Source organism: Macrobrachium rosenbergii, chromosome 43, assembly GCF_040412425.1.
Source record: "Macrobrachium rosenbergii isolate ZJJX-2024 chromosome 43, ASM4041242v1, whole genome shotgun sequence".
Classification (NCBI taxonomy): Eukaryota; Metazoa; Arthropoda; class Malacostraca; order Decapoda; family Palaemonidae; genus Macrobrachium; species Macrobrachium rosenbergii.
Window position 1 is genome coordinate 30547012 of NC_089783.1, and position 13447 is coordinate 30560458.

Genomic DNA, 13447 nt, shown 5'->3' on the forward strand with positions numbered 1-13447 from the left:
TTATTTTTGATTACTCAGCACAGACTCAAGTCACGAGGATGCTCAATAATCAGACTTCTACTGCACAACTTCAAGTTAAAAGGCTAAAAGAAATATTAACCTGAAATTACAATAATATGTTAAGGCATGGTTTTCACACTCATGCAAGTAAAGAGGGTAATGCAAGTAAAGAGGGTAAGTCAGATTAATAAATCAGTAGATGATATATCAAATTGTCAAAGCAACCACATCTTCAGAACAGTTAAGGGTGTGTTACAACAGAACAATAACAGTACTGAGAAAAATGACAGTAATATATGCCAGTGAAAATTACTACTATTGCAAAAGTATGAAGTGCAGCTTCCTCTGTCCAAAAGAGTTTAATCACATCATAAAATTTCAAAAGTGATACCACCTCTAAAACATGCTTCAGCAGGCATTTCAACACTTCCAGATAATTTATTACTAATTAATTCCTTGCTTTTTTGTCTACTTAAAGTGGGTATACCTAATTCAGCTGACATTTCAAATTGAGGCAAGTCTTGCACCTCACCAAGATCAATTTCAGAATTTTTACATTTAATAAAGTCTATGTTGAATTCCACAATCCACTGGCATCTTCTTTGTCATGAATAAGGTTTTCTTCATAATCAAACAACTATGAAAAATTTTCTCACTGTACATTGCTTGTTATAGCAAATACAAAGTGCATTAAAATCACTTAATTAACCATATACTTATGCTGAATTATGGGATTTTTCTTATTTATCACCAAAGGTGTTCTGAATACACATCTTGAAACAACTAAGTCTTTTTCTCTGCCAAAAAATTCTTGAAACCAGGCATTTGTTTCTGCCAAAAGACTGGTTATTCTGTGGAGCTGAACGGGCATGTCTCGAATTGTCTATGCCAGTTGTGCATTTTCATTCAGGATTACAACCTCTGACACCTTGTTTACATATTCCTGATTGGTAATTCAATTCCTCACATCAGCAATATTAATGTGCTTGCTGAACTTGATTTTATTCCATGAGTCTTCTTTTATGTAAAAATGACCTTGCAGTGAGAACACTGATGTTTACACGTTTGATGGATATATTTAAATCTCTTCTAACGGTCGTAATAAGATCAAACTGATACCAATGATAGGATCCTGGATGTCACTTTGCTTAGTTTATCAGAAAAATGTGTTACACTGACAATTACTGAGTACTGTATTTTATTCAATTAATAAATTTTTCATTTAAAAACTTTTTCAAAGGCACAGCAGCCATGACTCATGATCAGCACTGACCAATAGATATTATTTTACTTCAGTTTCCAGGGAGTAGTAAAATTCATCTTTTACTTCAAGACCATAATCGTGTTGCTGCAGATATTGGAAATATTCAGTACTTCTGATTCTTAATGACAATTCTTCATATGCAAATGACTAACAAGGCATGGAATGGAATAAAATGGAATCCCTGACTGCAAGACAAACCACATTTCTGAATATGTAATCTCCTATTCCAAAATACTGGGTACTGTTATCCTTTTCTGGGGTCTTAGAAAAATGCTGCAATGTCAACAAATAATCTAGACAATTCATTATTCAACATAGCCATTTGTATGGATCATGTTCTGTGAACTGCAAAGTCAAGTTCCTGACATTCCTACTAGCAATTGTACTAAAGTATAAAAAAAAAAAAAAAAAAAAAAAAAAAAAAAAAAAAAAACCTGGGGATAGGACAAGGTTTATTTTAACTCATCTCTTTATGGCAGTCTACCCATGTGGCAAGCAAGCCGTACCCGAGTAGGGATGCTTGGTCACCTCAGCACAACCAAATAGTTGCTCTCCAAATTCGTGACAAGGATTCCTAGGAAGATCTATGAAGACTGATATTTGTCAAGAGCTACCCATTTGCCTTCTGGGTAGAATTACATACCTCAACAGCTACATAAACCATATTTAAAATGTGGGTCCACTATAACTTAAGCAAATTCATGAAGCCTTCTATTTTCCACCTAATACTCCCACAACTATCAAGAGCTGAAATGTATGAAAGACCTATGTTGCAGTCCTCAATATATGACTTCTCATGCAATAGCCATGAGATCTACTTATCCCACCTGACCATCAACATTTCCCACCTGACTTCCTGCTAATCTTTACGCATGCTATCCAAAGTTTCTGACTTAGAATTTTTTTAAGCACCCTACCCCTTTTTCTTGCTTTTATATTCATTCTCCCCTGACAAAGGAACAGAGATAGTTCAAAATCATTTGTCCCATTACACAGTACTGCTTTTAACTAAAAAAAAGAATTTCTTCAAATGATTGGTAATTTACTTTTCAAGCTACCTGATGAGGATACAGTATATAAACCCAGTACATATTTTTTTCCCGCCTGCTCCTGTGCATGTTATTAATATATCTTAATCAAGTTGGAATGAATCATTCGATATAAAACTAAGCTGTAGACCTCAGTGCATGTAAATTTTATCGAATGATTTACCTGATCTAAAACTTAACAGACAGCTAATCACAGTGAAGTAATGTATACAAATTACCATTCTTCTCTATATACCACAGTATAATATGGTAGAACTTAAGAGAAAGAAACCAAAATAGCACTTCAACTTAACAGACACTTTGGGGGTCTCACTTCCTGCTAAGTAATAAAGGTCCTATATTATAGCCTCAACTTGAATATTTTCTAATCTTACAGCTAACAGCAACATGGTTCCTAATCTAAACGAACCTGTACTTTTGCATTTAACACTCAATTGAAGAGATTTATTTAAAGATGTATAACATCTTAAAAAGTAGCCAAGCAAAAATGAATAATAATACTGCTGACAAGTACAAAATTCTGTTAATTTGAGGCATCACTCATATCTTATGAGTCTAAAATAATGCCATTCACCTACTGTATGACTGACAGAGTCCAAAATTCCTTCGAACTAGAGAAGTTCACTTATTGCCTCAACCCTCCAAACAGTTCAAGTTGGAATGAAATCAAGCACAATGCAAATCTATTCTACTGGTGTATGCTGACAAGACCCCAATTCTCAATCTTACTTAGAAGTTGTGATACTATGTTCTGGTGAAAGTTTAACTAAAAATATCTAAAAAACAACAAACCTACCACACTGGTACAACCAAACTGTTGTTTACTATGACTACAAGACGTTAGAGTTGCTTATTTAACTATGTCACATGGTGACACAAAGTGAAGATCTCCACATTTACAACAGATTCATAACACATTTTATTAATACAGTTTATCCAAAATCACACTTCCTACAAATAGTATGTGACATACTAAATATTAATGAACGCTGGAAAACAAACAAATTCTCTTCTAAAAATTGATGTACTGAACATGCTTGGGTTGGAAAATTTCTCTCTGATATTTCTTTGCAAAGCAATAAAACACTGATAATTAGGCACCAACAAACTACTTTTATCTACAACAACAAAAAGAAAAGACCAACAAACCTAAAAGACCAACTCCATGGTCCCCTTGAGAGACAAAAAATAATAATAAATGTAACATATTAAAATGGTTGTGTAACATCATCTGTGCAAATAAATACTAAATAAGTCTTAAAACATAAAGAACACAACAAAATCAATGGTAAAATTCAATTATGGGAGTCTATAATGGTATACTAACGCAAATAGCAATCAATGTTCAAAGTACAGTACAGATAGCACTGCTTACTATTAACTGTATATTTAACATAGACAAAAAAAAATGTATCTACTGAGTAAACATGAAACAGAAATGCATAAATCGAATATGCATTCAGTAAAGAAGGTCTCCCTCAAAGAAATCCTATATCTTAATGACAGAGAACCCTTTAGAATGCTGTACTGTAAGTGCCAAGACTAAGGGCTAAAAGATAATGCATGAAAATTATATACTATGAGGCTTGAGTGAACCACCCAACTAGGAAAACCTTTTACCTTAAAATAAATCCAACTCTCATCTAACCTGTACAGTCACTATAAAGAAATTTTCTAAAAGCCAAATCCTGCAATATGTTAATGATGTTTTAGGCATAAAAAAAATTGCATGAAAATTAGTTGAACATAAACTGGCCTCAATTATCATAATGAAGCAAAATTTTTTTTAAAATGTACTCTCATGAAGAATGTAAAAAATTAATACCCTTCCAACTTCCACTCTCAACTAATGGTTACTCACTCTAAATTCAGAAAAAGAAAGGCATAACAAAGAAACAATGTACTAACCTGCCATCAGTAAGAAAATGATACAGATTTCAAGAAAATAAACCTTAAAACGCAAGAAAATTACAAAATTCCTTACTTAACCTAACACTTTGGTCTGAAGTGGACATACATGTATATACTTATAAAGTCTTCCTGCAGTGGAAGGGGAGAGACCTTGCCCATGTTTTACCACACTACCTACTGTACTCTATACTTTGCCTCAATCTTCTTTAATGTGCTCATTCTCATTCAAAATATTATTTCATGCAACATTTTTGTTTTTTTGCTGAAGTGTTTCTCCTCTTCTTCTTTTGTGTTGCTCTACCATTATGGCCATCTTCATCAAAACATCAGATGGTTTGGCATTTATATTTAACTTTTTTGTGCTAGTAGCTAGCTGCTTGCCCTCTTTATCCTTTTCTTGTTTTCGTCATGCCCAATCATTGACTCAGTAGGCCAACTGTGACTAGTTAACCTTATTTGTTTCCTTTCCTCTTACTGACTGCCTGGTTGTAACTTGGCACACATACACTTTGATGCTGGAGCTATTATAAAAATGACATGAGTCAAAAAATTATATTTACTATCATTAATTGCTAAAGACACGAACAATATAATATGATATCTCAGAAAATTAAAAGGAAACCTGTTATTTTAATACAAACCCATAAATTAGAGTCATCTCCTCTTAAAAACTGTCATCCTTGCCTCCAGTTCTGTAAAACCCCATTGCCAATGTTTGTTTGCCATATTTTCATCTCATAACTTGGTCTCTAAAACCTGTGGCTCACAAGAACTGCTAACTGCATACATTCTTCTATCTACAGGACTCTACTCTCATCAAAGTTAAAATCTTATGAAGTTCAGGCTCTGAATAATTAAGCCTGATTCATCCTTTTCTGGTAAGTTAAACATCTGGTAAGTCAAGAGACATTCTTTCTCCTCCTTTAATGCCTTTTGTCACCATGATTTCTCCATAACAACTCTCTATAACCAATTCAACCCTCTGATGACAGCCAGCAATGTAGCAATCTCATCTCACCATAAAATACTAAATAAACCATTACCCCACTCAATCTCAGAGCTTCCCAGGCAGGTACCTCGGCCTTAAACACTGACCTATCCTACACAAGATAGCTGGTTTCTTTAACCTCAAATCCTTTCCTAAACCACAAAACAAGAGAAACAATCAAGTTCTTTTAACAAATCCACTTAAAGATTCATGATGCAATGGAAACTTGAGATGTGGAGTCTTTACCCCACTTCAGGGCATCTCTCATCCTCAAAAGGTGATCTTTTTTTTTCTCTTTAATGTACATGGTCATCCACTTCTAACCTAAGAATTCAACAAAGTTAAGTCAATGGCCTGTATCCACAAACACAAAATATTTTCAAGAAATGTTTATCATAGGGCAGTTTAGTTTGTTCTGACTGGGAATTGTTTACAATATTTTAAAGTATCCCTTGAAAACCAAGCATGAGTAAAATGTGATAGAAGTACGAACTAAAGCTTGTTTAAACAACAATGATAAAGAAAATTTGGATAGAAGTAAACAGAAGAGTCAACTAGAATCTGATAGTAACAAAATTAGCATTTAAAGAAAACTTGATGCAAAGTTGTGTGGGTTTCTACATTTAAAATTCCAAGACACTTTCAACTAATAATCATGTCCCAATGAAACAGACTAAGTACTGAAATTAGTGCTAAAACTACTTCACGAATTTGCTGAATCACACAGTGTACCCTCAGAATTGTTCAAGATTTATACAGGGGCACTTTTTTCATACCCAAACTGGAATTTATACTAAACAAAGCTGATTTTCATTTTAGGAACTACCAACTGACGCACCACAGTGCAGAACTGAGAAAAGAGAATACGTAGGATGATAGAGAAGTCTAGAGAACAATGAAAGACTTTTGAACAATACATACATCTTGTAAGTGGTAACTGATAAAAAAATAAAAATCCCTTATTTATTAGCCTAATTCTAAAGAAATTACTGAGTTTTCATCAAAAGACTACATCTGAAGATATTTAAGAAAACTCTGATCATTAATTTTATATTTTTAATCTATAACCATTTTTAAAATTTTTCTTTAAGCATCAAAAACAATTGTTCATTGTATATATGACACCAAAATAGTTGAATCCTTATGGCTTTGCTTGGCTATGACCAAAGACTATAGAAACTGACTCATCTAAAATTTTAATGCAGTAATTCACTATGGTTTCAGAAATTACATAAATATTAGCACCAAGAGTTGATTGTGCTATACTTTTTGAAAATACAATTTTTTAAATGTTTCAATTCTAGTTAGCAGACAAATATTGTACCTACAATAAAAATTAGTTTTAATATAATGATAAATGACTTACTCTGAAATGATGGAGTCCTGCTCCAGCGATGAAGTGGGTGATGCAACTGGCCGTTGGTGATCCGATTCCACAGATGTACGCGTACTGCTGGAAGCAGACCAGTTACCAGATGATGAATGGGTCCCGTCGTCTCTAGTGCCTTCCCTGAAGGAAGCCGTGCATTCATGCCATTTAATACCCGTAATGTGTCCTTAGAAGCTACACCCCACATGGACCAACTATGTTTAAACTAGATAAGTTTAAGAGCTATTGTAACAGAGTTCATGCACACAACAGAATGCTTGTGTGGTTTGTTCACTAACAATTTAATTTTTAAGATTAAATTAAGTACAGTAAACATTATTAAGTGACCTCAACATAGAAAAGGAGATTTCTGAGCAAATTATCCCATTCCGATGAGAAATGATACAAGAATTGTGCTAGGAAAAGCTGGGAAACATTAGCTGATATGTTCTGGAGCCTTTTTATTCTACTTGAATGGCCTGAAAATACTGAATAAATTTCCTTTAAATAAAATATCTAAATTAATTCATGCACAAACATGTTCATTTAGGTACAATATATCCAATTACTGAGTTTTTCAGTATTTTTGCTATCAATTACAAAACCAAATTCAATAAATCTGTTGCATACAGTACTGTATATTAATCAAATGTAAAGATAATCACAATATACAGTAGCACAAGTCACATCAGATAAATCCTTACTGTGAACTACACAAAATAAAATAACACCTGAACATATGTCTATGTGTATATTATTTATAATTCAGTAAGAAAAGAACTGCACTATGAGGCCTTCTCAACCATTTTTTGATATGCAGGCTACCTTGGATAAAGAACATCCTTGGAAGTACTGAAGTAGGAAGTCAAAGTTTGTTTTCTTCATACAGGAAGCACCACAGTCAAGTTTCCTCTTCCAAAAATAAAATTCAAGTCTAATACAAAATTTTGGAAAATTTTAAGTGAATACAACCTAACATGACTTAAATAGATCAGAAAAATTATAATAACACTGCTATATAGGAATATATTAATTAGCAACTGACAACATATAGGAACTAAGTAAATGAATAATCGGAGCGTCTTGACCAAATCTAATGCTAATAACAACACAGTATTTTAAAAATACCATTCGTATTCTAAAATAATCATTATTATAACATGAAAAATGTATCAACAACTACATCATCAGAAATAACAAATTTCTAAATAATTCCAGCTCTTCCTACAACTATCTTTCTATCAGTGCCTCAGAAGCCTGTGAGCAACTGGTGGTAAGTTGAATATCTTTTTTTTAAACAAAATGATAAAAGGTGATTATTTGTTAGGCTGCTACTAATTTTTGTAAATGCTCCGAGAGTTCTTATGGTATCATTCACAAAACTGAATTATTTTAAATAAGTGACAGCTATAAGTAGGATTGAGTTCAATGCAAGATACTACTGAAAGTAATGTACAGTTGGCCATGTTTTTTCAAGGACTTTTTTGCATATGTATCTACTGTACTTTATGAAATTCTGCAAAAAACTTGGAAAAAAGTAGATGCATACCACTAAAAAAACCATGTAGAATATGTGGCTGTGTCCATGAAAAGCCTTAAAACTGAAAATACTGGTAGAATATAAAAAATAAACTCAAAGTATTCAAGAATAAACAGCATCAATATGCTTGCCCAAAAGATATTAAAAAGTAAAGCTGAAAAATAGTGTTTTCCCTTTTTTAACCACTAAAAACTAACACCAAACTTTACTGTACAGAAACAGTTGAACTCTGAAACAATAGCTCTGTAACTAAACTATGCTGTGTTGTAAGGTAAATTTATTACTTAGCTTAGTAACTAAAATATAACTAATATGTAACACTTAAACTAAAATAAAAGAAGATACACCAACTGGCATTCTATTACATTTAGTAAAAGTAAATTTCTCACAGAAAGCTAAGTAACACCGAACTCTTGCTCAACAAAAAACACCATGCAAATAATGCTACAATATCTTAGCCAAAATGCAAGCTCATGATCATAGGGTGCAATGGTTCTAAATAACAAACAGCTAGCTTTTCTGCAAGGTAAAGCTAACACAAGACAAAAGCAAGTGGAAAACGAGTCACAGTGCATTGTTACCGCTGGATTAAGTGGAAACTACAGCGTGGGGTAAGTAAGTATGCATCAGTGCAAATGACCGATTACTGTTGAGTGTCAAGTCATTTAGGTTTGGTTTAACTACCCTCACTCTTAATTTCCAACATTAAATTATAAAACTCACTGAAACAATAGATTTTATCGCCATCACCATTCATTCTCTGTGGCAATAATTTAACCCAAATCTTTACATGTACACCAAATCCTCCTAGATTTAAAATGTACACAACTGTACTGTTTATTTTGGCTACTTTTCCCTGACACTTGACTATAGCTTATTATAGACCAGTGACCTCTGGTGAATAGTTAGGAAAAAAAAAGTTTGGCAAAGACTGATATAATGACACACAATGAAGCCACCGAATGTGCTACTGAAGGAGCCAACACATAAACGCACATCAGTGACAGCTGTCAGGTATCATTAGGTGAAAATACAGCATTTTAATAATGTTGATTTGTAATCTGTTTCATTACTTAAACAAAAAGACATGCATTAAACAGACTTTAGAACATCATCACTATCTGCCTACATTACAACAGAAACAGTTACAAAAATTATACAGAAAAAGTAACTAACAAAATATGGATAAAAATTTAAAACAATTACTTAACCACATAACTGAAGCTATTTTACTTCAGTGAAAGGTAAAAACAATATGAATGACCAAATAGTTACAGTACACCACATCCTAATAAATAAAATAAGCTACATTCAAATATTCTGAAGACAAATTCATGCAGACAAGGAATACCAGTTCAAATAACATACTTTTTTATTTTCTAAAACCTACTCATTTTGTTACAACTTCATCCAGTTCCATGGGAAAATCATTTTAGGATAAAATTACACACACAACACAGTCTTCAGTAACCATGGAAAGAGATGATAAAGTTGGTTGATGCTGCAGTCATGATGCTAAAAATGCACTGGTGATATTAAAAGTGTCATGTAACTCAGCCATAACACAGAAATACAGCTTTTGTTATTGCAATGTTAATCACTTGAACAATCAGAAGCTGCTTGTTATTACACCCATATTACACATACCAAAGTCTCATTTTTGTTTCTGAAGCGAGATTCTCTTCAAGAAAGTTGATTCTATTTGCTTATTGGTAATCTTCATTTACATAGGGAACGTCTCTACTTCTTTACAAAATTATCGCCATGTTCAAGGAAGCAGAGAGCTATGACAACTGGTATTACAATCTGGGCAATGGCTGCAGTTTACTGAATAGAGCAAAGATTGAATCGATTAAATTTTGTCATGAAAAAACAAACATAAGAGAGAAAGGTAACTCATGCCACAAGATTAAATCCCTTCTTCTATTAGTCAGTAACTCTAAAAATGATTAATCCTTGTCTGTACAATATGCTTGATCACCCAAAAAAGGTTACACAGTTCTAGGTCTACGTACAAATAATAGAATAATAGATAAAACAACTGTACCTCAGTTTAACAGCCACATTCATTGCTCCAGACTGCGTTGATATAGGAAGATGCGACTTCTGTGGATAACGTTTATCTGCAGAACTGTCGCACTTGGAATTTTTGACTGTTTCATAAATGTGGTTTCTCAGGAGACCAGTTTCCCGTCTGGTCCCGTTCACCACAGGGGCCTCCTCCGGTCCTGAAGATCCAGTTGCTTGTTCGTGTATTATCTCATGGTCCCTGGTGCAATTTTAGTATTACTAGTGAATAATGATAAAAAGCAAAAGGAACAAACAACAAAGCACGAAAAACACGCTGCAAGCGATAATTCACACTAATATACATTTAATCATATTTTATGCTATGCACAGATTATATTTTTGTCTTCTGACTATTCAAATACTTTTCTTCAAGTATGAATCAATTTGCATTCCAAAACACTGATAAGCAAGCAGTTTAATCTGATCGAAAAGGAACCATATGTTAATCATAGTTTAAATCACACTGAGCAAATTTTTATGTAAATTGCACAACCTTAAATTTTTATATACTGTACATACACAAGCTCATATATATATATATATATATATATATATATATATATATATATATATATATATATATAAAACCACCTACCTAAAGGAATTAACATCCTTGGCCATACGTCTTGACAAAGTCTGGACATGGCGAGGAGGTACAGGAATATTTACATCCAATCCCAAAGAATGAAGTTGATTCTGAGGACAGTAAAATTACCATTACTTTCAATGTAAAATACACGATTCAAACAACTATGTATTTACTTCCTCTACCTTTCGTTTACAGTGAAAAACTTGACATGATTTATACACATATGTATTTACTTTCTCTACCTTTAAGGCAGATTACATATTTGCATACAAACGACAGCTACTGGGTAGCTGCAATCATAATCAAGTGATGACCTTTACCAAAACTGACCTCTCTGTCCGAACTTGTTTTGGTGGTATTGGAAGTCGTATCTAATGTTTCAGTGGTATCGAAAGAGCGGTCAGTAAAGGAAACTCCCCCTCTGGAACTTGGGGAACCCGACCTTGGAGACGAGATACCACGACCAGATCTGCAATAAATTTAATTTTAATATAAAATAGTGTCATCCATTCTTTACCAGGCATATATCTCATGGTTTGAAACATATGAGAGAGAGAGAGAGAGAGAGAGAGAGAGAGAGAGAGAGAGAGAGAGAGAGAGAGAGAGAGAGAGAGAGAGTATGATTAATTAAGGGACTTACGATGTGGATGCTGCTTCTCTATCTGCTAAGGCTATGCGAGCATCACGAGTGTCAGCGATCGTATTTCTCCTTTTCACTCGCTTCCGTCGCCTTTTTCCCTTGTAGTACTCAAACTGTAAAATTTAAGGGTGAAATATCATTCACGATTTCTGCACAAAACTTTGAAGGACGCAGTAATCTGACTCTGATTACTCAAAAACATTGCGTATACCATTGCTGGGCTTACGTCTAGGGAAAACAATTCATAACCATATAACAGTATGTGCTAGTCACACCGAATATTATTATTACTATATTATTATTATTATTATTATTATTATTATTATTATTATTATTATTTATTATTATTATTATTATTTATTATTATTATTATTATTATTGCAATCACTAATCAGGTATCTTCATTATACTCTCTAAACACGTTTACTCATGTAAATACTATATGTGTATTACTCATAGCCTACAATGTCTCTTTCCCAAGCAGACTGTACCATTCATGGTCACGAAAGACTGAAGTAATTTGTACACAATCTAGATTCTGAATTTTACTCAAGTTTGCAAACTGAGAATTCTTCAACTTACACTCTGAAGTCATAAAACGAAAATTCTGGTTAAGTTCTACATACTGTATACAAAGACTTGAGAGTGGAAAAGGAAGAAAAATATTAAGTTAAACTGAAACAACAGTCCCACAAAAAAAGTTTTACTTCACACAGAGGTTGATGATGATGGCATGGTGAGAGTCCATCACATAATAGTTTTGATATGACTGAATGCAATGCAAGCCTAGTCACAGCCAGAGAATCCTCTAATCGTTTCAATCAGTGCAAAACTATTAAAACTGCTGTGGCAACTCAAAAACACTTCCTTCATACAAGTCACAAAAATATTTAGATCTATCTTCATTTTAAACTCGAGAGAGAGAGAGAGAGAGAGAGAGAGAGAGAGAGAGAGAGAGAGAGAGAGAGAGAGAGAGAGAGAGAGAGAGAGAGAGAGAGAGAGAATTTTACATATAAGCTAATATGAAAAACTACGAATGTCGAGCAAGCAGTGCAAAGCTTACTACCAGTTAAGTAACAGCACGGACTAAACTAAGGTTTAAAGGGACTGTTCCCAGCCTCCTCTCCTCAGTATCCTAGCAAATGACGCTCAAAACAAAGTACACGTCCTCAAAAGCTCAAGCGCCCGCTGTGTAAGGGTTTTTCGTTTGTTCTATATTTAACCAATAAGAAGAGATGGGGAGGAAGAAAGACAAAACGTGGGTCCGGAGAAGCTGGTAGGGGAACTATGGGGAAGAGCTTCAGTTGCCTAGCAACAGTTCTGACGTAGGTCGCGGCAATTTCCTCCACTGAAAATATCGTCACCTGACATTACACACAAACTGAGAGGGATGGAGACTGCACATACATGGGCGCACGCGCGCACGCACACAGTATATATATGTATGTATATATATATATATATATATATATATATATATATATATATATATATATATATATATATATATATATGTATGTATGTATATATATATATATATATATATATATATATATATATATATATATATATATATATACCATATTTTATAATTATGGTTTACTGGAACTCAGTAACTGTTTTGAGAGAGAGAGAGAGAGAGAGAGAGAGAGAGAGAGAGAGAGAGAGAGAGAGAGAGAGAGAGAGAGAGAGAGAGAGAGAGAACGCATAATAATCATGGGTGATTAAAGCTACGTCAAAATATATATTAATTTACAAATCCTCATCCCACTGAAACCCACACGTGTATTTGAGCTAAAAGATGAACGTATATAATTATAGAGGTAATAGTATACACACAAACATGCACACACACAGCCACAGACGAATTTCAGTGTAAATTTCTTATAATGGAAGGGCATAAAAATAATATTCAATATCCACTTGTCCGGACTGAAAGTCATCGTAAATTATAAACAAGATCTACAACTATTTTTGGTAACGATGCTATAGCCTGCAGAGAAATGCAGAAAGTGATAAACATCGTT

The 13447-nt window shown here is 33.6% G+C and overlaps 1 protein-coding gene across 23 annotated transcripts in view; it reads right to left on the minus strand.

The window, feature by feature from the left end:
* The window catches only part of LOC136828730 (uncharacterized), a 560019-nt gene that overhangs the window by 47162 nt on the left and 499410 nt on the right, over positions 1–13447 (minus strand). For 6 of the 23 annotated variants that reach the window (XM_067086894.1, XM_067086892.1, XM_067086888.1 and 3 more), the window contains 5 exons: positions 11421–11533; positions 11111–11249; positions 10787–10887; positions 10169–10390; positions 6579–6722 (listed from right to left, as the gene is read on the minus strand). In XM_067086894.1, coding sequence (XP_066942995.1) covers positions 6579–6722; positions 10169–10390; positions 10787–10887; positions 11111–11249; positions 11421–11533 — 719 coding nt within the window. Of the gene's footprint in view, positions 1–3462; positions 3487–6578; positions 6723–10168; positions 10391–10786; positions 10888–11110; positions 11250–11420; positions 11534–13447 lie in introns of all 23 variants that reach the window. The other 17 variants (XM_067086890.1, XM_067086887.1, XM_067086889.1 and 14 more) reach the window with 5 other exon arrangements.